The sequence below is a fragment of the Rana temporaria genome, chromosome 5, assembly GCF_905171775.1.
Source record: "Rana temporaria chromosome 5, aRanTem1.1, whole genome shotgun sequence".
In the NCBI taxonomy this organism is placed as follows: Eukaryota; Metazoa; Chordata; class Amphibia; order Anura; family Ranidae; genus Rana; species Rana temporaria.
In genome coordinates this window covers 60,503,584-60,531,458 of record NC_053493.1, presented here as the reverse complement: position 1 = coordinate 60,531,458, position 27,875 = coordinate 60,503,584, and the positions used below count along the sequence as shown (strand labels likewise).

Below are 27,875 nucleotides of genomic sequence, written 5' to 3'. Positions count from 1 at the left end.
GGGATCTGAGAAGAGGAGGATCGGCAAAACACAGAGCATGTGTGACATTTTTTTTTTTTTTAAGGTGGAACCTTTAATGACACTTTAAGGCCTTGTATCCTTTATTTTTACCTGGTGATTCTGCCATTTACCAGTCCTGGAATGTTGGACTGCATACTGAATACATAAAAAAGCAACGTTGTCACACCAGCATAGGGCTACGATAACCTCCTCCTTGCCTCTTCTCCATAACACAGTTGAAATGAGTTCAGTAGTACTCAGGGATAGCTGGGAACAATGTAACTAATAAGAGTGCAGCACAGGCAGGGAGCTCAGGACCTTATCAGCTCACAAGATATCTGGCAGGAACAGCGAGCATTTTTTTGCTCTTATCAAGAAGATGTAACCAAACGCTTTCAATGGTATATTAAGCAGATCGAAAAGGGACCAGACAATAGATGTTCATTGTTAGGGACTACATACCCTTTACAACACGACTGACATTAGTTAGATGTAGGTCAGTTTTTTCCATTAATAGTGACATGGCCATATTGTCTCCACGATGGAGACCGAACAATGTAGCGCAGACCTATGGCTCCTGGAGCTCCGTTCCTTCGCATCTGTTCCTGATCTCTCCATAAATATATTTTGTCTTTTTATCCGCATGTAAATTCTCCATGGTGAGCAAAGGAATGCGCCTTGTTTGTGTGAATACTAAGCAGAACACAATTTACATCAAGCCGCCTTAACGAGTCTATTCACAGCTACACATTTACATCCATTGCTTTCTTATTTGCAAACTTAATTAAATAAAAAGGAAGGGATATGAGTGAAGATCAATGGCTTACTTTGCAGGAAAAATAATAAGGCTCTTATTTAAGAGAACAGATGCCATGTAGATATTAAATGCCGGTGTTTACACCAGCTGTACATTGAGTGTCACTCCTTTGTATGAGAGCTTGTTTAACTCTGTTTACAAGGTTTACTCTCATGGAGCTGCAACCATTGACCCAAGAGGAGTACATATTAACAAGTTAAAAGTTCACAGTCTTATAGAGATCTAGTAGGGTCAACCGACAGTAAAAGGATCAGTCTACTCCTTAGATTTTGATAGATGATGGAGAGTTAAGCTGGTGATACTTAACTTTAGTTGAACGTTCTTACAGAAATTCAGAAAAATAATTTATCAGAACATTCTTTCTTGCCATCTGGCCAACTATTTTTGTATAAAGGTCCTAAAATTTCAAGGAGACCTGCTATTTGAATGAAATCACAGACATATGGAACAGGCTTCATTACAATAAATAAAAAATTTCCTGAATGAAAACCAAATTCACAGTTAAAATTTCATTCATTGAGGGAAACATTTTCCATCCTGCTCCTTTAAATTTTGTCTTCAGTTCTGGCAAAAAAAAAAGGGTAATTGATTTGAGCCCACTAACCATTAGAAAATCAAACGGCTGTTCCCAAAATGAGAATTCTACTGGTGTCTATTGGTTAATTTTTACCTATAGGTTATTAAGTCTTACCGATAGGTACAGTAAATATCTTTGTAAGTTTCACATAATGTGCTAGTATGCCATACATACTAACACATTATATTTTTGCCTTGCAGGTTTAAAAACAAAAAGGGTGATTTACTACTACATTCAGGGCACAGTGACAGTGTTTATGCCCATGGGTCCCCTTGTGCCAGCATTGTCACACTGCTCTTTCCGTCATTACAGCTAGCAATACAACCCCTAAGCCCTGTACACACGCTCGGTTTTCTCGGCAGTAAAAAGTCCGCCAAGAAAACTGAGGGGAAAGCCGAGAACCTGACAGGAAAACTGCCATGGAGCTTTGGCCGGGAATCCCGGCCGTGAGTATGCGCCATCGGCACTGCCTCGCAGTGTTTCCCACAGGTAAGTAGTAGATCTGGTGGAAAAAAAACGCAGAGAATCCCGAAGGGGAAAATAGAGAGCAGGTTCTGTATTTTCCCGCCGGGATTCCCGTCAGGGAAAACTGCGTGGAAGCATACACAAGTCCGGTTTACCCGGCCAAAAGCTCTCCTGGCAGTCGTGTGTACGAGGCTTCAGTGTCGGCTGGTATCGGACACTGGATGGGTCAGTGATGTCACTTCCTTGTCACATTATTTTTTTATATTGCAGTATGGAGTTATAGTTATATTTTGCTTTTCTAGCTCCTTCTATTATATTATAATATAAAACAGGTAAATATGAATCCACAGTGGCTAAGTGGTTTTCATTTATGCCTGGCAGCACTAGGGTCATTTGTTTAAATCCCAACAACAGGACTACCTGCATGGAGTTTGCATATTCTCCCTATACATGCGTGGGTTTCCTCTGGGTACTCCGGTTTCCTTCCACGATCCAAAAACATGCTAAAAGTTTAATTGGCTCCTGTCTAAATTTGCCATAGTATATGTGCATCAGGTACCTTAAATTGTAAGCTGCGTAAGGACTCTTGTGAATGTACAATATATATATGTAAAGCGCTGTGTAAATTGATGGCGTTATATAAGTACCTGTAATAAATAATGTATTTAGTTATATTACAATTTGGAGACTGTAACAGAAGGAGCTAGAATATGCAAAGGTGGAGGGGAATTCCTATCCATATTTCCAATGGATAGGAAAGGAAATTAAGCAAGAGGGATTTTGTTGTCAGAGTATCCAAGACTTATAAGAAGCCAAGAGCTGACTCAGCCTATCACGCTCCACCTATTCATAAATATCACTTTCAGATGACTCTTTCATATAGAGCAGCAACTACAGAATTTTTCTGATTTGTCTTTTTTCATTTGGATCCTTGTTCTCGGGTCCTCCTTTGCTTTTGCTGCTTTCCATCTGTGACATTTGCTAAGGGTCTCGACATGCTGTCTGTAATGTTTGCTTCCTTCTGTACTCTCTGAGGTTTGATTACCTATGGAGCTCTGCATGGCCCCTATTCTTTCTTCCTACCTCTAATAACCATTAAGGTGGACATACACTCCAGGATTTCTCTCATTCAGCTCCACAGGACTGAACAGGAGTTTTAAACCTGGATCCTTCAATTTTCAGTTCAGGGTGTTGGAGGTGTATGGCCAGCTTTAGTGTTCCTTACTTGCTTTGAGTTGGACCTTTGGCCGTCTCCTTTTCACTGTCCATCTGTCTGATTCATAATTTCACTTAAAGTCAGAGCCTGGGTTTTTCAGAAGGTCCAAAAAGTGGTTGCATCTAATTGGATGCAGGTGTTGGTTGGCTGGCAATTTTTCATCAAGCGCCTTCAATTTTCAGATCACAAGGTGTTAAATATGCATGGCCATCTTGGGTGTTCCTTGTTTGGTTGGAGTTGGACCTTTGGCAGTCCCTGTTCATCAACCCCTCTTTCACTGTCCATCTGTCTGACTCCTAACTCCATTGAAGGCTAGGCTAATACCAGGAGCTGTGGCAAAGGCCACAAATTCTTTCTGTACATGGCAGAAGCCCAAAAATTACACCTCTTTGTAAACATATGTAGACTTCCAATGTGACCTCCAAGCCACAAATGTGTTCTTCAGACATCACAGGAGCATTTTCAATACATTTATTACGTAGCTGTATGATTAAACAGTTGACTCCTTTAGGTTATTTGGCATTTGCTTTATGCACTGTAAATATATTATGAATTGATTTAACGGCTATCGAGGAATTGAACCACTGCAGCTCCATACGTCATTCCGCAGCTTGTTTTCTCTTTTACCATGCCAGACATTCTTAGAAAATGGCCGGATGATTGCAGCTCCTTCAATGATGTGTTTTCACTATCACATAATGTATGCAATGATTAAAACATTGCCTCTTCTACTTCAGTCATACGTTCTATAGCAAAGCACAATTCTGCTTTTCACATCCATTTTAAGAGAAAATTATAACCAAGCATATGCTCAACTTAACAGCTTCTGAAGGTTCCATACTTTAGCCCGCAGCTGTTGTTTTTTTATGTGTATCCGAAATCTTCTGCATTTTTTATCAGTCAAAACCCTAAGATAAGACACATAGAGACAGCTATCATTCTTGTTAACCAAGTCAGACATGGCTTCTTCTGTTCCAATGCGGTATTGACATTCTGAGATACTTTTCTTCTATTAGGTTTATGCAGCTGTCATCGTTCACAAAACAGATGTCTCACTGATCACAGAGCACTTAGCAAGAGACTTTATCATAAGAAAAACTAATATATACCAGTTTAAGGGGTGTGATGCGATGAGGATGTTCAGTATGAGCCTCCTGAAAAACATCTACCAGTTAAAGGGGGTGCTCAAATATTTTCATGTACCAATAAGGTCCTAAACAGGGGAACTTACACAGTGGATATAGATTTACAGTATACTACCCCTTTCCAACGCTGTATCCTGGCCTAGACCAACAAGGCCCAGGCCTAGGGCAGCACTTTGCAGGGGGGAAGCACGGAAGGAGTCCCGCCGGCTTGCACTACACTGTTAGTGTAACGTAAGCTGCTTCTAATTTTGACTTATCATCCTGGACCACAAAACTTCCTCACTGTGCTGTATGTTTTCTGCTGCACCATTGGCATGGTTATATCTTCTTAGTCCTCTCCATAAAATTATCAGAAATGTGTGCTTAAAGTAGAACTATAGGCCACACTTTTTTATTTTTATTTGGATAGAGTAAGGGAGGGTTATAGCCCCTGTCAATTGATTTTTTACCATCCCGTTGCAGAGATTTACCTTCACTTCCTGCCCCATAGCCAAACAGGAAGTGAGAGGAAAACTATGCAAGTTAAGGGAATCCAATGCCTCCCCCCAGGCCCTAAGAACTAGTGTCCCCACTCGAAAATGTCAAAGTGGGTCTTAAACAAAAAGGGGTGTGGCCTTGACAGGAAGGGGTGGGTCATATTTAAATAAGGTGGTGCACAAGTTTAGTCAGGTCTAGGGCAGCACAAAACCTAAATACATTACTGCCCCTTTGAGATAGTTATTGTACTATTTTTCTTCGGTTCTTCTCCATATTCTCACATTTTTGGGTCCTAGCTGATTAGACTTACCCAGAAAGACATATCCTAAGAACAGTGGTCACATACTGTTAATAATTGGCTAGCAGGCCACAGCATTAAAAAGACTCTGCTATTACTTTGCCCATTTAGAGTCTCTTGCTCGTCTGTCCCATTTATCCTCACCTACTCTCTGCTTCTTCGTTGCCCTCTCAAAACACCTGATACTTCCTGGTATGGGGTAGCGTGTGACCTTGCCCCATGATGCAGTTCTCAGGGATGAGCAGTCTTAAACGATGTCATCTGAGTGGGAGTGTGATCAACTCTGTGTAAGCTCTGACACGGAACTTACACAGGTTTGGCTCCTGAATTCAGCAGAGGAACAGAGAAATGGGTCAGGAATTTGGCTTTCCAAAGACTGTGCCACTTTACTACCTCAGTGGGCATTAAAATGGTTGTAAACCTTAGAGATAAAATATGAAAAAAGCATATCCCTCTAAAGTGTGTTTGTCTGAATTAAGAGCACTCAGGGGTTGATTCACTAAAGACAAATAGACTGTGCACTTTGCAAACTGCACAGTCTATTTGCCTTTAGTAAATCAAACCCTGTGTGGTTGTGTGTTTTTAGAAAGGGAAAAGCGCCATCTAGTGGGCAGTTTAAAAAATGTTATGCCGTGTACACACAACCGTTTTTCGGGTTGTAAAAAATGAGTTTTTTTTTTATGTCATTAAAAACAATTGTGTGTGGGCTCCAGAGCATTTTTCACGATGTAAAAAATGGTCATTAAAAATTTAGAACATGCTCTAATTTTTCACAACGTTTTTAACGTTGTCGCTTTAAACTTCATATAAAATGGTCGTGTGTGGGCTTTAATGAAGTGAAAAAAACGTGCATGCTCAGAAGCAAGTTATGAGATGGGAGCGCTCGTTCTGGTAAAACTAGCGTTCGTAATGGAGTAAGCACATTCATCACGCTGTAACAGACTGAAAAGCGAAAATCGTCTTTTACTAACACAAAATCAGCAAAAGCAGCCCCAAGGGTGGCGCCATCTGAATGGAACTTCACCTTTATAGTGCCGTTGTACGTGTTGTACATCACCGCGCTTTGCTAGAGCATTTTTTTTTTCACGATCGTGTGTAGGCAAGGCCGTTTTAACAATCGGGTTGAAAAAAACTTTGTTTTTTCTAGACCATTAAAAATGTCATTTTTTACAACACGAAAAACGCGGCATTAGAACTCACAGTACATATTTGGCCACATGTAAAATAATTTAAAGAGGTGTTCCCCGGTCCGCCGATGATTGCAAATCAGGGCCATTGGAGGTGCTCACAGGGCTGAAGGATAAGTGATGTCACATACCACCCCTACATCTCCTCTAGTTAAAAACCGCCATAACATATTCATAAATACAGGGGTTTGGTCACACTATATGGTCATATAGTGCTAAGCCCACTTACTGCGACGAAGTACCCCGAATTAGTGGGTTTCTTTCTATACATACACACACACAGGAGTGGTGGGGGCAGGGCCGATTCGCCCTATAGGCTCACTATGCAAGCCGCTTAGCGCCCCGCAAAGCTGCGGAGGGCCCCCCAAATTACTAGAGGCCCCATCTGGTAAGTCATTTTCGGCCCCTCACCCCGCTTCTCAACTTGCTGGCTGCATGGGAGAAGAGGTAAGAAGTCGGCACCCCGCGCCGCTTCTCACTTTAATGTAAGATGTCATTTCCGACAGCAGAACACCCCCCCTCTCTTCTCAACTTTAATGTGACATGTCATTTTCAGCAGCCCCCCCCCCCCACTTCTCAACTTTATAGTGACATGTAATTTTGCTTAGGGCCCCAGGGAGGTCAGGATTGGCACTGGGTGGGGGAAATCACATGCAATTTGGACAGGAATCGCACCGCATTCCTGTTCAAATTGCATGCGATTCTTTGCAATGTGATTTGCGCCCATTCATTTTGTATTGATGCCTATCGCACAGCAAAGTATCGATTTCGGTATCGGGAGCTTTTGGATGAGTACTGATACTGGTATCGGTGCATCCCTAGTATATATTTTGTATTTACAGTATATGCTCACCTTATTATATATGCTGAATAACTTTGAAATGGAGATCGAGTTACTTTAAACTCACAAAGTGACCTAGCAATGTCAGACACATAACTCTGAAAGCCCTTAGACACGTAAACCTTCTCTTCATTTCACTTGTAGCTTTCCATGAGAAGTCAGGCTGCCTGTCCTGGCTGTAGCCTGCGTGTTCCTGGAATCTCATGTGATTCTATCCCCAGCACAAGGTCAGGCCGCTGACTGCTCTGTAAATGTTTGCGCTACCAATGTAGAAGTTACGTGATTCCAAACACAACTATGTGCTCTTGTCTAGTGCATATCCTTGTGTAGAAGAAATGTCTTTATGTCTAGAAATATAACCGGTTGACATTTTGAACTGAATAATTTATTCGGTAGACATTTAAAAAGCGAATGTTATTTGAATGGATTTCTATAGAGCGCTATTTAACCTTTATCACTGTCCGCTCTTTCTAAAGGAAAGTCTAATCTACTCTAAAAAGGTATTCAAAAGTAAAAGAAAAAAAAAATCTAAAAAAAGGCTTTTCAGTATCACAAGTATGTATCGGAGCCCAGTCCGGGAATCTGATATCTGTGGCATTTGTCAGAAAGACTGATCCATTGTAGCTATCTACATCCAGTGTAGTCTGTACAGATTGCATGTCAATGGCGATACATTATGTACTGCATAACAAATCATATAAATGCCACAAATGTCAGCTTGTCTGTAGGTCTGTGTATTGTAACATGCACAGGGCCAGTGTTATTAGTAGTTCTTTCAAATAAGAACTTTTTCATTTTTGATTTAGTGATTCTCTAACTACTTCCATACCGCAGTGGTGATATCTGAATGATGCATCATCCAGATATCATTTTTTTAGGCCGGCACCAGGGCTGTCTTAATAAATGGGCACACTTGGACACTGCCAAGGGTCCCCAGGTGCATGGGAGGCCCATGATCAGGGCATGGATAAGGTGGGGGGGGGGGCGGGTGCTGTGTTGGCTTTTGGCTGCCCGGGTCGCTCTTCTTTGACAGGAGTAGCTGCAATGTCACTCCTGTCAGAAGGAGCAGCGGCTGGCTTCTGCTTGAGAGAGGATTCAGCTTTCTCCTTCCTCCTGTAGGGGGCAGAAGACCGAGAACTCCCCTCAGTCTCATTGCATGAGAGAGGAAGAAGGAGCTGCCTTCATTGTAGGTAGGAACAGCATCTGTGAGTACAAGGGGTGCACAACTCTGATGTATGGGGCACTGTGATGGGGGAACCTGGTGTATGGGGACACCTGATGTATATGAGCACAGTGATAGGGAAACATGATGTAAGGGGGGTACTGATGCAGACTCGTAGGGGCCCCAGCGAATTACTTTGTCCAGGGGCCCATGATGATATAAAGATGACACTGGGCGGCACCATAAGAACAATCATAGTGGCCGCCACCCTCCGGTGCTTCTGCCAGCGCTGGAAGGAAGCCATAGAGAAAACCGAGCGACAGATGGTCCCCGGCAATCTCTATGACTCTTGGAGGCCCAGGCGCGACGTTATGTTGTCACGTCTGGGCCGGCGGAAGTAAAGAAACCCGGGGACAAGGCAGGAAAGCCTGAGATCCTTCTTTTCTTTTTTTATCTCAGTCTTTCCAGCCTGGAGGAGAGATGTGGGGTCTTATAGACCCAACTCTCTCCATATAAAGGACCTGTCACGCACTATTCCCATCACAAGGGATGTTTACATTCCTTGTAATAGCAATAAAAGTGATAAAAAAAAATGAAGGGAAAGTGTAACATTTTTAAAATTTAAATAAAATAAAGAATAAAAAAAAGTAATTAAACTGCCCCGCCCGAGCTCTCACGCAGAAGCGAACGCATACGTAGATAGCACCCGCATATGTAAACAACGTTTAAACCACATATAGCACAAAAAATAAAAACCACAGAGGTGATCAAATACCACCAAAAGAAAGCTCTTTTTGTGGGGAAAAAAGGACGCCAATTTTGTTTGGGAGCCACGTCTGCGCAATTGTCAGTTAAAGCGACACAGTGCCGAATCGCAAAAAGTGGCCCGGTCATTGACCAGCAAAATGGTCCGGGACTGAAGTGGTTAAGGGCGGATTGCAGGCGCTATTTTGCGCCTGCAATATGCTCCAGTGTGAAAGGGGTCTTAGAGAATAAAAGATCACCATTGGTGACTTGCACTCACCCCTGGGACCTGTTTTGTATAGTATGAGCTACATTCATTGAGTCAGTGAACGCGGCTCAGATCACAGGCGCTTTATCAGCACGATGGGTTCCTAGCTGACAGAACACACATTATAGCATTATGTGAGGAATGTGCGATTTTTATTTTTTATTGGTGTATTGGTTTCAAATGCCGCTGTTATTCACTTTGTTCTCTGAGAAAGTGCAGCTATGAAGTTCAGCATTATACATTATTAATTATTTTATCTGCGTCTTGTAAGACAGTTCTGACTAATCCGATGTGAGTCATCTCTGACAGATAGTTCGCTCTGTTTGCCATTTTCTGTAGACTGAATCTCAGCTAATAAACAGAACTAAAAAGGAACTTCACCCCCCTGTGTTAAAGCGGTAATACCTCTCATTTCACTTGTACCTACAGATACGTTTGTAATAAGTCTTATTTGTAGGTACAGTGATGATCTCATAAACTCGCACCATTTATGAGATAATCACAGCTGCAGCCAATTACATCACTGCACACTCACATGCTCTGCATTCAGGGCACCCAGAGTGTGCCAAGAATGCAGAGAGCGCCTTGCCTCGATCGTGAGCGGGGGTGACGTCATCGTGACCTGTCCATTCAAACAGTCAGAGAGTGTGAACCCAGAAGAAAGACCAGGTAAGGATGAAAGAGCTGGGAGCAGAGACAGCACAGCGCTGGGGGGCTTCACTTGACAGGTAAGTCTACAATAATGTGTTAGTGGTGTGCACTGCTAAATTAAATTAGGATGGTCAAAGACTTCTGAGGATAGTCGGTTTATGCATCTTTATGCCCAGCAAATCCAGCGCTGTGCTACTGTGATCTTCCGAAAGCCACCGCCGCGCTCCAGGTTGCACCATCCTCTTCTTCACAACATCATCAGATGGCCGGTGGTCTCTTCTGGGTCCTAGTAGCATGTTTTCTAGCACATATGCAATGTGTTCTACAACGTCTCCTGCGATGCATAACATCCCCGGAGACTTTGGGCGGGGGAGACATTATATAGGGCAAGCACACAACAGGCTATGGAAACAGAAAAACAAACAAGGCGCCTCTAAGTGCAGAAATATAAAACTTTTAATATCCCCTAAAGGGGTTAAAAACACTTACAAGATGGTGGATGAAGCAGGCATGTAGCAGGTAAGTGTGTCCAGAAGATGTTCCAGTGGCAGGGCAGTCCCAGTCTGATGATAAAGCTTCCAGGGAAGTTCACAGAATAACAGCCAATTTGTGCTGTGAGTGTTTAGAAAACTCAATGGTGATGGAGCCTGGGGATGATGTCAGAGGAAGCGAGACAAAAACCAGCATGGAACACAACCAGGAAGAGGGCAGGAAGTGTGTCATAGAGGCGGGACGCGTTTCGGAACAACTCATTGGTTCCTTCTTCAGCCAGTGACAACAAACATCCGCATGGAAGAAAACCATCAGGAAAAAACTCATGTCCTCTGAAGGACCTTGGGCAAGCTGGACAAAAGCGCCTTGAGGCGATTCAGTTTGATTCATGCGAATTCAGGCGATTCAGTTCGCATTTGTTAGCACTATATAAGTTACTCAGAAAACAAAAATGCCCTTGGGACTTTTTAATTGGGCAAGGACAGAAACAGGTACCTCCCATTACATTTGTTTTGCTATTAACTGAAAGCCGGGGGATTGGTAAGACACATGACTGTAGTAAAAGTATGTCAAGATGTGACCATCCACTATAAAGTGGAACTGAACCCTCCTCTTCCCCTTCTTAAGACCCCTTTCACACTGAGGGTGTATTGCAGGCGCTATAGCGTTAAAAATAGCGCTTGCAATCCGCCCTTAAAGTGCTGGGCTTTCACGCTGGAGCGTTGCGCTAGCAGGACGGTAAAAAAAGTCCTGCTAGCTGCATCTTTGGAGCGGTGAAGGAGCGGTGTGTATACCGCTCCTCCACCGCTGCTGCCCATTGAAATTAATGGGATAGCGCGGCTATACTGCCTGCAATGCGCATTGCGGGCGGTTTTAACCCTTTCTCGGCCGCTAGCCGGGGGTTAAATGCGCCCTGCTAATGCCCGAAATGCGCCGCAAATCCACCCATAGCGTCAGCGGTAAAATTAGAAACATTTTACCGCCGACGCTATGGGCGGCTCAGTGTGAAAGGGGTCTTATGCCCTGTACACACGATCGGTCCATCCGATAAGAACGGTCTGAAGGACCATTGTCATTTGTTAACCGATGAAGCTGACTGATGATCAGTCGTGCCTACACACCATCGGTTAAAAAAACAATCGTGTCAGAAAGCAGTGACGTAAAACACAACGACGTGCTGAAAAAAACAAAGTTCAATGCTTCCAAGCATGCGTCGACTTGATTCTGAGCATGCGTGGATTTTTAACCGATGGACGTGCCTACAAACGATCGGTTTTGTTCTATCGGTTAGGCGTCCATGGGTTAAATTTAAAACAAGATTGCTTTTTTTTTAACCTATGGATAAATAACCGATGGGGCCCACACACGATCGGTTTGGTCCGATGAAAACGGTCCATCAGACCATTGTCATCGGTTTGACCGATCGCATGTACGCGACATTACAGTCAACAAAGCTGCCATCTTAGCCTCTTTTTAATTTGCAGTTGCCATGGTGCTGCACATGTGATCAGTCATTACTCCAGCCATTTGATGGCTTGACAGTACTGCTGACAGAACAAGCAACTGTGACAGATATCATTCACAGCATGCCTTGCTGTAAAATTAAACTAAAAAAAATTGTAAAATTCATAGTTACATAGCAGGTGAGGATGAAAAAAGATACAAGTCCAACCTATGTGTGTGTGTGTGTGTGTGTGTGTGTGTGTGTGTGTGTATACTACATTGTATATCCCTGTATGTTGTGGTCATTGAGTAGCTGTTAGAACATTGTTGAGCTACTATAAATATTGGTCCAGGGAATTATATACTGGGCTGAATCTTTACTGTTCATCCCTATGGGTATGGGATATGTAAGTGTAATATTAAAAATATAAATAATATCATTAGGTTTATTCAGCAATGCAAGGAGCAACGTGCACAGGGTAGTATTCCATAAAACCAAGGAGAGGTGGCCATTTCCTAATCTGGTCTCAGAAATATAATTGGTTGCTGTGGGTTACATTGCTTTGTAGTGTTTTATCCATCCAGCTCTCTTGATTCTTTATGACCGTCCGTGCCGCGCTTGTTTCCACCCTGATGGAACTCTTCTGCACCCCCACTTATTATAAACACGAGGAGGAGGATGAAAGTGCGACAGAACGCGGATACTCTAGAAAGTGGAGCTCCAAAAAAAATTCAAGTGCTGCTGTCGCCACGACAACCGCAACATTATACCGCTAATCATCCCCTCTTACTGAAAGCAGAAGCCATTAACTATCCCTTATTACTACTAGGCGGCTTCATTCATGGCTTCACAGCTATTAAAGAGTGCATTATAAAAGAGGAAATCTCAGTGAATTTCCCCAGAGCTCCTCCAACCAGTAATTTCCCTGGCACAGTCACAAGATGCCACTAGACACACACGCCGGCTTCATCTCCACCTGATAGTAGTCACAGGACACGAGAAATCTGCAGCCTTTCCAGGAATGGAAACAGGCGACGGGGGGAATAAAAATAGAGACTGATAATGTGACGGGAGCCGCACCGCCAGACCCTGGAAATCACTGATAGAAACTAGAAGAAAGGACTCGGCATTGCCTACAACAACCCCAATTATATTCCAACTGTCACTTTTATTGGTGTACATTGGAACAGGCAACACAATCTCCTCCACATCTGTACTTTATTATTAATAATTGGCCTTCAGCAAGTAAAAATCACCAAATCATTCAATTTTTTTTTCTTTACAATTTTTAACCACTTAAGGACCGGACCAATATGCTGCCTAAAGACCCAAGGTGTTTTTACAGTTCGGGACTGCGTCGCTTTAACAGACAATTGCGCGGTCGTGCGACGTGGCTCCCAAACAAAATTGGCGTCCTTTTTTCCCCACAAATAGAGCTTTCTTTTGGTGGTATTTGATCACATCTGCGGTTTTTATTTTTTGCGCTATAAACAAAAATAGAGTGACAATTTTGAAAAAAATGCAATATTTTTTACTTTTTGCTATAATAAATATCCCCCAAAAACATATATACATTTTTTTTTCCCTCAGTTTAGGCCGATACGTATTCTTCTACCTATTTTTGGTAAAAAAAATCGAAATAATCGTTTATCGGTTGGTTTGCGCAAAATTTATAGCGTTTACAAAATAGGGGATAGTTTTATTGCATTTTTATTTTTTTATTTTTTTTACTACTAATGGCGGCGATCAGCGATTTTTTTCGTGACTGCGACATTATGGCGGACACTTCGGACAATTTTGACACATTTTTGGGACCATTGTCATTTTCACAGCAAAATATGCATTAAAATTGCATTGTTTATTGTGAAAATGACAGTTGCAGTTTGGGAGTTAAACACAGGGGGCGCTGTAACATTTAGGGTTCACCTAGTGTGTGTTTACAACTGTAGGGGGGTGCGGCTGTAGGACTGACATCATCGATCGAGTCTCCCTAAAAAAAGGGATCACTCGATCGATGCGCCACCACAGTGAAGCACGGGGGAAGCCGTGTTTACATACGGCTCTCCCCGTTCTTTAGCTCCGGGGAGCGATCGCGTCGAGGCGGCTATAAACGAATAGCCGCGCCGTCGTTCCGGATTGCTCCCCGAGGGAACCCGACCGCCGCATGTACCGGGGAGGGGTCCCGATCGGACCCACGTCAATCAGAGCACGTACAGGTACGCCCATGTGCCTGTCCGTGCCATTCTGCTGACGTATATGTACATGAGGAGGTCGGCAAGTGGTTAATGAAGACTTCTGATTTTTTTATGTATTATATAGCTCATGGGTCTTCAAACTACAGTCCTACAGTTGTTCAGGAACTACAATTCCCATCATGCCTAGTCATGTCTGTGAATGTCAGTGTGTTACAATGCCTCATGGGATGTGTAGTTCTACAACAGCTGGAGGGCCGTAGTTTGAGGATCCCTGATTATAGCTAGTGCAAAAATGTATTTTTTATTTATATGTTACGCCTCATTCACATGGGGGGCGTATTATATGCCTTGTCTGAGGTCTGTGTTTACCCGCATGGGGATGCACAAGTGTTCTGTGAATCCCCATGCAGGCAGTATCATTCATGTCAATTGGGATGCAGCAGCTGCACGGACATAGCTGCTGCTCCCAATTTGACATCCATGGGGGTGCAGGTCCCAGAACGCAATATGTCTGCATTTGGGGACATACACAAATGTCAAATTGGGAGCAGCAGGTGTGTCCAATGTGGCCACTGCATCCCAACTGGCATGAATGGAACTACCGGCACGGGAATGCATGAAACACTTGCGGGTAAACATGGCCCTTGCATGGGCATACGCTATACTATGCCCTATGTCAGTGGTCTCCAAACTGCGGCCCGAATGTGGCCCTTTGCTTGCCTTTATCCGGCCCTTGGAGCACTATCCCTCCCAATGATACGAGATACTATTCTGCCATCTGACACCGACAATGGAGCACCATTTCTCCCACTGACACCACTAATAGGGCACTATTCCTCCCTATGATTCTAGCAATGGGGCACTATTCCTCCCCCACTACCAGATGTTTACTCCCACTGATGCCAGGAAAATGTTCACTCCCACTGGCCAAAGTGCGGACCTCCAAAAGTCTGAGGGACAATAAACCGGCCCTTTGTTTAGAATGTTTGGAGACCCTTGCCCTATGTTAACGAGACTTTAAAGTACAGTTGTCAAACACAAGGCCCGTGGGCCAAATCCGGCCCTAAAGACCATTTTATGTGGCCCTCGCACCTCTCCTGCAGCTGCAGGAGAGCTCCAGCCCTCCTCTGGTCCTCCTCCAGACCCTTACTTTCAAGCAATGCATCCATCTTCTTCCCCGCAGCAGTATAAGGAAAGGGGGGTACACTATGATGTAAGGGAGGGTGGGGGACTCAACTTCTGATGGTGGGGGTGGCTCTTGACATCTATTGTAAGGGGAGGGGATGCGCTGGACAGATAATCTTACAGATACAACTTGCCCTTTTGAGGGCAATCATAATGCTGATGCGGCCCACAATGAAATTGAGTTTGACACCCCTGCTTTAAAGTGTTACTAAACCCAGGACCCTGCATTCACTAAATCTGGTCTACCACAGAACACAGAACAAAGAAATTCAATAGTTTTTGTAAATATAAACTGCTACCATAGGGCTGATAGATAAAAAAAAATGGATTCAACACACCAGTGGATCCTGTGCTATTATATTCTGACAACAGGGAATACATTGATCAGCACTGCAGCCAATTGGATGCAGCTGCTGATCAAATGAAAATTTTCCAACAGTCCTGTTCAACAAAAGTTGATGGTTAGATTGACTTCTGTCGAGTAGGAACAGCCATAGATGGATCACAATGTGCCTGGTCCCTGCTGGACCACCTGAATTTCTATCCATCTATGGTCTTTTCTTCCTTTCAATGTGGAAATCAAAAAGTATTTTTATTTATTGTTTTGTGTATAAATGGCATGTTGTACTGGCACAAGCACAACAATACTCAAAGGAACTGCACTTCACGCATTGATACCGCAGGGCGCCGGATATGAAAAACGCCGTTACCGGCGGCTTCTCTGTAGGATTTACAACAGCCGTCTGCGGTGGGGCGGTGGGACGTTGAGAGAGTCGGAGACCTGTTTTTGAGGATGTCGCTCTTACAGAAAAAGAAAATAAAGGCAATTGTATCAAGAAAAAAATATGCAACGGCGAGGGAAGGATGTCTGCTTTCTAAGACCTTATATGACTTTGTTGTGAGCCGTGGCAGAATTCCTGAAGAATATTTTTTTGTTCTGCTAGGCGGGTGTTTCCTTCCTTGGGCAAAGAACTAGCAGCCGGGGAATTGAGAGGATGTTAGGGACATGATTTTTGCAGCAGGCGGCAGAAGTCAAAAACATAAACATGATTAGCTTTATCTGTCTCACACATCCTTCAATTCATCTTCCTAAACCTTTAGGAAAAAGAAAAAGAAGGAAACGAAGAATGCAATTACATTGTGTAAGGCTGTTGGGGAGCTTGGAATAGAAAGCACACAATTTTATAGGATCTCATAATGTCATCTAATACCAGCTCCCTTGCTGTACACGTGCCTTGGTCTTAGCTCGGCTTGGCATTGAGCCTTTGTAGAGGATGAAGGGTTCACAGTGACATCTAGAGGAGGATTTCTATATGACACCCAACCAGTATTTATTTTATTTATTTCAGGTACGGTAAAACCTTGGATTGCGAGCATAATTCGCTCCGGAAACATGCTTGTTAATCCAAAGCACTTGCGGGTAAACATTGCCCCATAAGAAATTATGGAAACTCAAATGATTCGTTCCGCAATCATTTATTCATAAGTCCTTCAGTTTAAAGTCCATATAAAAAAGATTATAGCAATGTGATAGGTTGTGTAACCATAAAATGTCCATCCACAAATGGAAGCCTCCCCAAGGGGATTAGAAGCAAAAGCCAGCAGGAGCTACAGAGTATAAAAGAGGAGAGAGGCACCTCTAAGTGTAGCAATATGGTTACATTTAATGAAGGTACAATATTTAGCAACTCACATGGCAACTCACATGGTTGATGATTAAAAGAGGCACATCTAAGTATGCAGGCATCTGGGGTAAAGCAGTCCACATAGCCCATCCCCCGCACTGCCGACTCCCACTGCTGTGAGTCTGCAATGGTGAGCGGGAAGACTACCCTGCAGTAGAGCGATCTGAGAGCGAGGCTTGAACCACCAGTGGAAGGGATGATGACCATGGCAGTGCTGAGGACGGTCTATGTGGACAGCTTTACCCTGGATGCCTGCATACTTAGATGTGTCGCTTTCTGTGAACTTTCTGCTGATAAAACTATACCAACTACCTTGTGGAAGAAAGATCTGTATACTTACCTTTGTCTGTACAACTGCTAGACAAAGCAAAGGGGGATTTTTGTTAAACAACGCATTTTTTTTATGTTTACACAGATTCGTTGCAAACCAACCTGGACTGTACATTTGGCTGGGGATTACGGAAAACATTTTGCCAATGGGAACATGATCACACCTTGAGCTTCAAGTGGACTTTGGTGAACAGCAAAACAGGCCCAGTGCAGGATCACACAGGTAGGTCAAAAACCTCTTCAATATCAGAATGTCTATTGTATAACAGCTCTGGATTGGATGTTGTAACAGTGCCATCTAGTGGAAAAAATGCATTGTATGTGTCAGCTTCATTTTCTGCATTAAAGCGGTTGTATAGTTTTATTTTTTTTGTCACCTGTAAGGCAAAGGGCATAATGAGCTAGTATGCACCACATACTAGCTCATTCTGAAATACCCTAGAACGAGGCATCGGTAACTCACCTAGTCTACCCCGAGGTAGCTGACATGTTGCCTCACATGTCTTCCGGGTATCGCAGCTCCAGCGAGTGGCTGGAGCCTCAATGTCGTCACTCCTGCGATTGCCGCAACCCCCCTGGTATAAGACGTATGAGAACGTGGCAACAATCCACTGCCACCCCCCCTGACCTTAAGGCGCCTTTCACACTGGGGCACTGTTTGCAGGCACTATTGCACTAAAAATAGCGCCTGCAAACCGACTTGAAACAGCGGCCGCTGTTTCTCCAGTGTTTCACACTGGAGCAGTGCGCTGGCTGGACGGAAAAAAAGTCCTGCTAGCCGCATCTTTGGAGCGGTGTGTATACCGCTCCTTCACCACTCCTGCCCATTGAAATCAATGGGACACTGCGGCTATAACGCCGGCAATGCGCTTCTGCAGAGACGCATTGCCCGCTCAACAACTTTGATCTGCGGCCCCGCCCCCCGCTCAACACCTTTGATCTGCGGCCCCGCCCCCCGCTCAACAACTTTGATCTGCGGCCCCGCCCCCCGCTCAACAACCTCTGATCCGGCCCCCCCAGTCAACAACTTTGATCCGCGGTACCCCCCCCCCGCTCTCAACAACTCCAACAACTCTGATCCACAAAATCCCCCCCCCCCCCCGCTCAACAACTTTGATCCGCGGAACCACTCCCCGCTCAACAACTTAGTTTGGGTGGTATGCTCATTTGTCCCTCATTCTGAAGTTGAAAAGTTGGGATGTATGAGTAAAGCACGGTAAAGCAAAGCTCCCGCCCCAGTGTGAAAGGGGCCTAACTTAGGTGGCAGAGGAAGGAAGAGCCGAGTGGTTGTTCCTCCTCCCGGCTGAACAGGACCTGCTTCCTGATTGGCCGGGAGGAGAATAAGGAAGACAATAGCAAATATTAATTCGCTATTGTCACACAACTGGGTGGGCTCAGCGCACAGTGCTCTGCCCCCCGAGTCCACCCTTTTTTTTAAGCCAATTAGAGCCTCAGGTTCTAATCATGTGCTTAAGAAAAAAAAGCCCAGTTGGAATCCATGCGTCCGGCACCCTGCATGTAGATTAGGAATCTGATGCATGGATTAGGGGGGCGGCACCCCTGTGACCTGTATGGACGGGTCGACACTGCTCTACCCCCTCCTGTTGTTTTTTGCAGACAGCCTCCTACAGCTCTGCTTATGCACAGGATACGTGCAGCACAGTAATGGGGCCACAGGGAAATATCTGGATTTACATGGCTAATTTAGTACACACAAAGTAGATTGATATATCTTGTGGCCTTTGAGGAATATATTTAAATTAAACAATTGTGTGTCTGGGGTTAAGCCTTAACCACTTGTGATAAATTAAATTGTGTTACCTATGTAAGAACAACAAAAGCAGCCAAACCGAAAGGTTTCCCTGTTCACATTATTCCAGTAAGATGTGCTACAGATTGCAGTCCCATTCTCAGCTGTGAATGCGTTACACAAGGGTACATGTTTAAAAGGGTAAATTTATATCAATTTAGTCACGACAGCATTGTTTGTATTCTCCTCCCTGCTGTTTGATGGGCAGCGTGCAGAAAATTAACATTGTGTTTGATGAATTGAGCCGCTAATAAAACATGATCTAATCGAGTTGAACGGCCAAGCCTCTCTTCATCTTGGACAGTGAACTGACTGCAGCTCTGCAGCTGAGCATTAAACAGCCTGCTGCTTTGTTCCGCACAGCTGATCAGGAGCAGAGCGATGCAGTTATCGCAGGAAAAGCTCTCGGAGCCGCTGAAATCTAGGTCACATGACTAATTTATGGTATATTTCTAATAGGAAGTTTTCTCGTTTTGCTGCAAAATCTACCTTACAACAAGCAGTATTGTCAACCTACCAGATTGAAATTTACTGACAAACCACCCAAAATTTACTGGCACAGACAAGTTTTTACTGGCATTTCCAAAAGTTAAACAATTTGTAAAACAAAAAGTTTTAAGTGCAAATTTCAGTATTTAGGCTTCAAACAAGTACAATATGCAATTAGCAATATGATTTAGGATACAAAATAATGCAAAAAAACATAGTTCTTATTTTATTTTTGATATAGTAAGTAAGTAGCTCAGGGACAGGACTCAGGAGGGTAAGAAATTAGGGCCAGATTCACGTAGAAGTGCGGCGGCGTAACGTATCGTAGATACGTTACACCGCCGCAAGTTTTCATCGCAAGTGCCTGATTCACAAAGCACTTGCAATGAAAACCTACGCTGGCGGCCTCCGGCGTGTGCCATTTAAATTAGGCGCGCTCCCGCGCCGGACCTACTGCGCATGCTCCGTTTCGTAACTCCCGCCGTGCTTTGCGCGAAGTGACGTCATTTTTTCGAACGGCGACGCGCGTAGCGTACTTCCGTATTCCCGGACGTGTTACGCAAACGACGTGAAATTTTTAATTTCGACGCGGGAACGACGGCCATACTTTAGACAGCAATACGTTTGCTGACTAAAGTTAGGGCACCCAAAACGACGACTAACTTTGCGACGGAAAACTAGACTAGCGGCGACGTAGCGAACGCGAAAAACCGTCGTGGATCGCCGTAACTCCTAATTTGCATACCCGACGCTGGTTTACGACGCAAACTCCCCCCAGCGGCGGCCGCGGTACTGCATCCTAAGATCCGACAGTGTAAAACAATTACACCTGTCGGATCTTAGGGATATCTATGCGTAACTGGTTCTATGAATCAGTCGCATAGATACTCTGAGAGATACGATGGAGTATCTGAGATACTCCGTCGTATCTCCGCTGTGAATCTGGGCCATAGTTCTTATTTTATTTTTGATATAGTAAGTAAGTAGCTCAGGGACAGGACTCAGGAGGGTATATATATATATATATATATATATATATATATATATATAAACATCTTTAGTATTTTTGCTGGGATGGATGAACACATAAAAGAAAGGTCAAAATAGCTACCTTTCCTGCAGGAAAATGGTGCTCCGGGTTCCCTCTAGCGCTGGGATTTGGCCTGCCCCGTCAGCAGTTATTACATGTTCCTTAGCTACACACCAGGGGCTTGCAGGTTTTAAAACAAATTGAGAATGTTAGCTCCCATAATCCATTATCACTTTCTGTCTCCCATTCTTGCTTGAGAATTTAAAGCTGAACAGGTATAAAATTCACACATTAGTACCTACATTATTATGTCATTTATTTATCGAATGCAAGCAGTGTAAGTACCTGAATTTGACCTGGATCAGCCTCTTTCAGTCCTTGCACAGCAAAACTGGAGTGTGAGAGCAAGAAGCCTGTCAGTGTATGTGCTGACAAGGAGCATGTTGGTAGGATGAGAGAGCGTGACACAGAAATTAACAGGATATGATGAAGTTTTGAGTCGTTTGGCAAAAGATAACTGGGCAGTGCTGACACCATTAAAGTCCACAAAAGACACAACATTTGAAGTCCACAAAAAAGACAGTGGGATTGATTTACTAAAGCTGGAGAGTGCAAAATCTGGTGCAGCTCTGCATATAAACCAATCAGCTTCTAACTTCAGCTTGTTCAATTTAGCGTTGACAATAAGCTTAGGTTCACACTGAATGCGGGTTTGAAATATTGTGTGTTCAGCTGAACTCACACGACTTCAGGGGTGATTTGAGAGAATTCAGAGCGACTTTGGGGGGATTTGAGATAATTCTGTGCGGGTTCGTTCACAGATGTCCATTGAAATTGCCCCCGAAGTCGCCAAAAGTAGTGCAGGAACTACTATTGGGAATCGGTGTCGCCCACAAAGTCAGGCATTGCACCAATTTGGACGGTGCCATTGCTGGCAATAGGCTTCAATTTGGCATGTGATTTAAACATTAAATCGGCCCCATGTAAACGGGGGCTAAGACCTGGATTTCCTGATTTCTATGCAGAGCTGCACCAGATTTTGCACTCTCCAGTTTTAGTAAATCACCCCCAGTGTCATGTCAGCTCTTGTCAGGAGGGGGTTTGGAGCTGAGTGCATTTCTGACAGATAAACTGGTATTTTTCTGTACTTGCAGGGTCTTTGAAGGGATAAAACGTGGGGTAATGTGCATGTATTGTGGACTGTATATATTTTATTTTATTTCCCTGACAAACACTTTAAGAACACCTTTCATTTCTTTTTCTCAGGAGATGGGAATTTTATTTACTCTGAAGCTGATGAAAGACACAGAGGTAAAGTGGCCCGACTATTGAGTCCTGTGGTGGACTCCAAATCCTCCCACTGCATGACGTTTTGGTACCACATGTCTGGCGCCCACTTTGGTTCTTTGAGCATCAAACTAGAGTACCTAAAGGAAAGCTTCGGTCAGATGTTGTGGTCAGTAGGTGACCACGAGCGCCCGGATGACAACTGGAGGGAAGCTCGGGTGTTACTACACAAGTCACCGAAGCCGTATCGGGTAAGAGCAGACACAAATCTTCTTCTCTATGGTGGGGGCTTGCTGTCTGTACAGGGATTGGGTTCCCGCATTGAGAGAATATGTTTGGCAAACTTCTGTCTGCCTATTTATTAGAAAGATTCACCTTTATTTCCTGTCCCAATGACAACCCGACACATTCTCTACCTCACTATATAAAAGCTTTTGTTGGAATTCCATCCTGGGTTTCTATAACATTACGTCTTATTTCTTCTCAGGTGGTGATTGAGGGCATGATTGGCAAAGGAAGCAGTGGAGGGATTGCTGTGGATGATATCATTATTGCTAATCACATACTTCCTGAACAATGCAAAGGTAGGTTGCTCAACATAGGCTGAGCTTGCAAGTCACCACCCACCTAATGCTGTGTTTACTGAGCTGTTTATGAGTGGCATCACTTGGCACTACTGAGGAAGAATGGAGGTCATTGCTGAACTTCTTTTGTCCCCTGGGGAACAGAATACAGTAATAAAAATTGTAGTGAGACTTTTTCTTTAAAGGTTTCAAAGATGAAAAAAGTTGACCAAGAGCAGATATCACTTTATTATTTTCACTTTAGCCAAAATAAGTTAATAAGCAAGTAAGGACCCGGTTCAGTTATTATAAACGATATAAATTATATTTCCCTAGTGCAGATAATATCAATTCAGGCAGACAATTTGTGATGGGCAATTTAAGACATTATGGGCCAGATTCACGTAGAATCGCGGCGGCGTAACGTATCGTAGATACGTTTCACCGCCGCAAGTTTTCATCGCAAAGTGCCTGATTCACAAAGCACTTGCGATGAAAACTACGCCGGCGGCCTCCGGCGCAAGGCGGGCCAATTCAAATGGGCGTGTGCCATTTAAATTAGGCGCGCTCCCGCGCCGGGCCTACTGCGCATGCTCAGTTTCGCAATTCCCGTCGTGCCTTGCGCGCCGTGACGTCATTTTTTCGAACGGCGAATACTTCCGTATTCCCGGACGTGTTACGCAAACGACGTTAAATTTGAAATTTCGACGCGGGAACGACGGCCATACTTTAGACAGCAATACGATTGCTGACTAAAGTTAGGGCACCCAAAACGACGACTAACTTTGCGACGGGGAACTAGACTAGCGGCGACGTAGCGAACGCGAAAATCCGTCGTGGATCGCCGTAACTCCTAATTTGCATACCCGACGCTGGTTTACGACGCAAACTCCCCCCAGCGGCGGCCGCGGTACTGCATCCTAAGATCCGACAGTGTAAAACAATTACACCTGTCGGATCTTATGGATATCTATGCGTAACTGATTCTATGAATCAGTCGCATAGATAGAAACAGAGATACGACGGCGTATCAGGAGATACGCCGTCGTATCCCTTTTGTGAATCTGGCCCGTTGTTCCTCATCCCTTCAGATTGTGAATCTGCTGATGTTTGACACACTGCAGACATTAGCCTATAGCAACTTGGTCAACCTTTTTCCCCCCGGAGGAAGCTCTAAAATAATTTTTAGGTTTGGCGGAATCATTATTAAAATCGATTGCTCGAGGGGCAATGGTAAAATGCTTCATACATTGGTGTCTGTAGAAAGAACGCAACTTTGACAGTGGTAGTCAGAATGCCATCCTTACAGAAAACTAAAAAAACAATTGGGTCATGCTGCTGGTTTTGCTTAGTGGTGTTGGTCCTGGAACTATGCATGCACCATTAAATGGCAGGTTGTTTAGCCACAGCTTAAGGAACATCTAGCAAATTTTGGAGCAACCGTACTGTGCCACAGATTCCTGGTTGAGAATGGCTGGACTACGGCATTTGTGAACAGTCTGCTGTGGTATTTAGAACTAGACGGGCTTGTATGATAGGCGGAACACATATTCTATCTACTAGCACACAAGCCGGTCTAGGGGGGCGGGACCTTGTTACAGCGCCGCCGCCGAACACAGACCCAGCCAGCTCTGTGACACACAGGAGGAGGTGGAGATAAGAGAGAGCGAGCAGAGCGCTGCAGCCGCAACACAAAGCAGCCCCAGGGCAATCGGCCTACCGGGAAATTTTCCCGGTATCCCGGCAGGCCAGTCCTGCCCTGGTTAGAAGCCAAAAGTAGAGGGAGCTTTTAGGAAAATGGCTCTTTAGAAGCCTAATAGTACAGTGCACCTTTTACCAGTGGCTTCCTCCTCATCACAGCAGCTTGCACAAACACACAGGGAAGATGCAATCTTTGTAGGACCAGAAACTCATCAGGGTTGCCAACTTTCAGTAAATTTACGAACAGTTTGTAAAATCTGTACTTTTTGCATCTGTCCTTGATTGTCCATTATGGACATGTAGGCTGCATGTCCGTAACTGACATTCATTACCAGATGCAACAATTATGGATTTTACAAACTATTTGTAAATTTACTGAAAGTTGGCAACCCTGTAACTCATTCAATTTTATTTTTTAGCATAGACTGCAGGGACAAGGGCAGATAAATAATCTTCTGTTGGCTTTTATTCTTTACTTGAAAAGTAAGTAATACTAAACGCAGGGATGAAACAAACTGGAATTGATTGCATGATTCAGGTGTGCTTAATTTTAACATAAGCTGACTTTTTTATTTTCAGTAAAGCTGATTGTCTTTTTGTGTTTTTTTAGGTCCTGACTCACCTGAACATGGAACAGGAACCGAGGGCAATGAAAACGATAAGCCAGGTATTGCCACCTTATCTTCATACTATGCAACTTTGTGTGAATTAAACATCTTAATATGCTGATAAAGAAACATAAATAATAAAGGAAACAGAATAGAGATTGTCAGAAAAAAATAGACAAAGCTTAATATTCTATATCACCAAAAAACAAAAGAATCATATTCAATAATGATGTTAAAAAAATTAATTCATATGACAAATTGCCTAAAATGAACAATTTATTATAGGTTGTTATTTAGTACATAGTAATCATATACAAGATGGAGCTTTGACTGATAAAGTAAGCCTTTATACTACAGCTGGCCTGCAGATATCACTTTTGCCTAAAGGTAGCAGTACACATCTGTTTGTATACATCTGTTTAATACCATAATTGTCAGACACAGTTACACTATGAGATAATAATGAAAATAGAAAAACTACCAAATAAAAACCCTTATGTCCTTAAAAATATGTTAACAATTATTTAGGTATTCCAATTAATCATAGAATTATTATCAAGTTAACCTCCTTATTTAGCCTGAGCATCTAGGCATCAGTGACCCCTTATCAAGAAAGGGTTAAGCTCTAAATTTGGGACAGCTTTGAGGACAGCTTCTGTAGAGCTTACTTTACAAATGAATATCTAGCCTTCTATTTAAGCTCACTGTCAAAACAGTGTCATTTAGGAAAATGGTGAAATTGTTGTTGTTATTCTTAACAGTCTTTATTTTTAAAACAGGGATTACTCCTAATTACCCTGGTGAAGGCCCTAATGAAGGCATCTCCAAGACGCCAGGCGGTGTACTAAAGACCCTGGACCCCATCCTCATTACCATCATTGCTATGAGCGCTTTGGGAGTCCTACTTGGTGCCATTTGTGGCGTGGTTCTATACTGTGCCTGTTGGCACAATGGCATGTCAGAGAGGAACTTATCTGCCCTGGAAAATTATAATTTCGAACTTGTGGACGGTGTCAAGTTAAAAAAAGACAAACTAAACACACAGAATACATATTCAGAGGCATGAAGCAGCAAAAAGAATATAAAGATAATTGTTGCAGATAAATTCAGCGGAAAGACTAAAGTCAGTTTTGGTGGAGGCGAACCAATGAACTTTTACTGCTAGGCTATAAAATGCATTGGTTGACGTGAAGCCAAACTTCTCTCAGGAGCTTCGGTGAAAATACCTGAAAACTATGGACGCATATACAATCTGAATCATGTACAGCTGGCTTTTCTGTTTTTGTTTTGTTTTTTTGGATAATCAGATGCTGGTTTTGAGACCAATTATGATTGACTTTATGGTTTTGTAAACTCCGTTCCATTTTGCTTTGTTTTTCTGCTGCGGATATCTTTGTTGTGAGCAGAATCCAGAATACTGTCACAGAAATACACAGAGTGGGGTTCTGTGGATGGTCACATGGTATGCCACGTCCACCAAGTCCCCCACCACACGCATCATAGGACTTGCAGCACAAATTTCTCCTCCTGTTTGTGCATATCTGTTTGTGCTGTGTATAAAGCAACAAATGCTTAGGAAGTCCTAAACAAAATGTGCCACTATGATGTTTTCTGGCAATTTTTAAAGCAACGCTACCCATTAATGTTGTGTTTCAGTGTTGTTCTGGAGCATAGTGCTTTAAAACGTCTATAGGGTTCATGCACTATCATCAAATGCAATGGGCAATAGAGGGTATGGCCTACCCTTAAGACAATGTTGTTGGCACTGGCTAGTGGATGTCCTCTCAAGTGCCTTTTTGTGTTTGTGTTAGTTTTGACTGTGTTCTCACTGATTGCAACAATGCTTTTTGTTTCAGTCGTTTATCATTACACGCCCTTGTCTAGAACTATGTACCATGATGGCCAAAAACAAAATGTGATGATGGCCTCTCAAAGGCAAGGGCTACCACTGAATCATCAACTCAACCGAAAGTTTTTATTTTGAAACAGAACGATTTTTTTCATTTTCTTTTAATGTTAAATCCATTACTTTTTTATTTAATTTTTTATTTTTTTTGTAAAAGGCTGCAATATCCCATTTTTTTCTCTGTAGAATGTATTTAACAGTCTATACTCAACTCTGAGTAAACAATGTAAAAGTTTTTGCCATAGATTAACAGGCAAAACACAGCTCTGTTTCCGATACTGAAATGATCCTCTGGTGTAAATCCAATAAGGGAAACTTCTTACATTAACCCTACAAAGTCTAACTTTGGCTTTCTGTCTGGATGTTAGAAGATGCAGTATCATTTTTCACCGTAGGGCAAAGTATATGAAGTTTATTTAATAACAATGGTAGAAGTCAGGGCTTGACGAAACACAGAACAGCCAATAGGATAATGGTCCTGAGCAGAAGGGGTGTTTGTCTGATTGGCTGTTTTGAGTTATACCACAGCACTTTTGTTATTTAAAATGTCATGTGTTACAAAATGAGCAATGGAATGCAGGAGGTTTTCGGTGTTGGGTAAAATGTTTTGAAACCTATTGTGTGTTATTTATTATATCTAAAAAATTCCTAAGATATATCACCCCTTAGCAGGTGTACAGGAGCAATGTAGGGCGGGCAATCACTCTACAAAACATTCAAAGAACGAGACAGTAAGCCAGTTTTATGGCCAGGACTTTCAGGTCATTTCGTTCTTCTACTCATAGAGACCAGTGTAACCCAATGACATCTGTAAGGCTGGAGGTGCACTACTCCATCCTCTATCATTCATCTTATTGTACAGCACACCATTCTACCAGCCCACATAAAAAAACAGGCCATTAGTCCAGCCAAGCATTCATGTTTATGACAATTGAGGGGAGAGAAGACAAAGGGAGAGTGGCAGTTTTTATCTCAGTGGGGAACAGTAGAGGAAAGACTTCTTGGCCAGTTCAGAAGAAACAAAAAACAGTAGGGAAAAAATCAGAAGGGACCAGCCAGGATTGGAACCATGTATGGGCAGACTGATTGTACCCAAGTTGATTGATCGACTTGGGTACAACCAGCCTAGCAATAATCATTGTGTGTTCTCCTGGCCAGGACAGCAAACAAGGTGGAGAGTGAGCAACCCTCTATCAGAGCTGTACTACAGTAGGTATGAGCACCGGATGTTCTGCTCTTACAATACTGTAAATGCTGAACAAAAAAATGTTTTTTCCCAAACATAGCAGCAGGCATGAATGG

General features: G+C 43.3%; 1 protein-coding gene across 2 annotated transcripts in view; it reads left to right on the top strand.

Moving 5' to 3' along the window:
- NRP1 (neuropilin 1) overlaps positions 1–27,614 on the top strand; it is a 215,887-nt gene extending 188,273 nt beyond the window's left edge. For both annotated transcript variants that reach the window (XM_040352638.1, XM_040352637.1), the window contains 5 exons: positions 17,265–17,402; positions 21,775–22,046; positions 22,283–22,379; positions 24,670–24,726; positions 25,447–27,614. In XM_040352638.1, coding sequence (XP_040208572.1) covers positions 17,265–17,402; positions 21,775–22,046; positions 22,283–22,379; positions 24,670–24,726; positions 25,447–25,733 — 851 coding nt within the window. In that variant the 3' untranslated portion in view covers positions 25,734–27,614. The remainder of the gene's footprint in view (positions 1–17,264; positions 17,403–21,774; positions 22,047–22,282; positions 22,380–24,669; positions 24,727–25,446) is intronic.
- Positions 27,615–27,875: the final 261 nt, after the last annotated feature.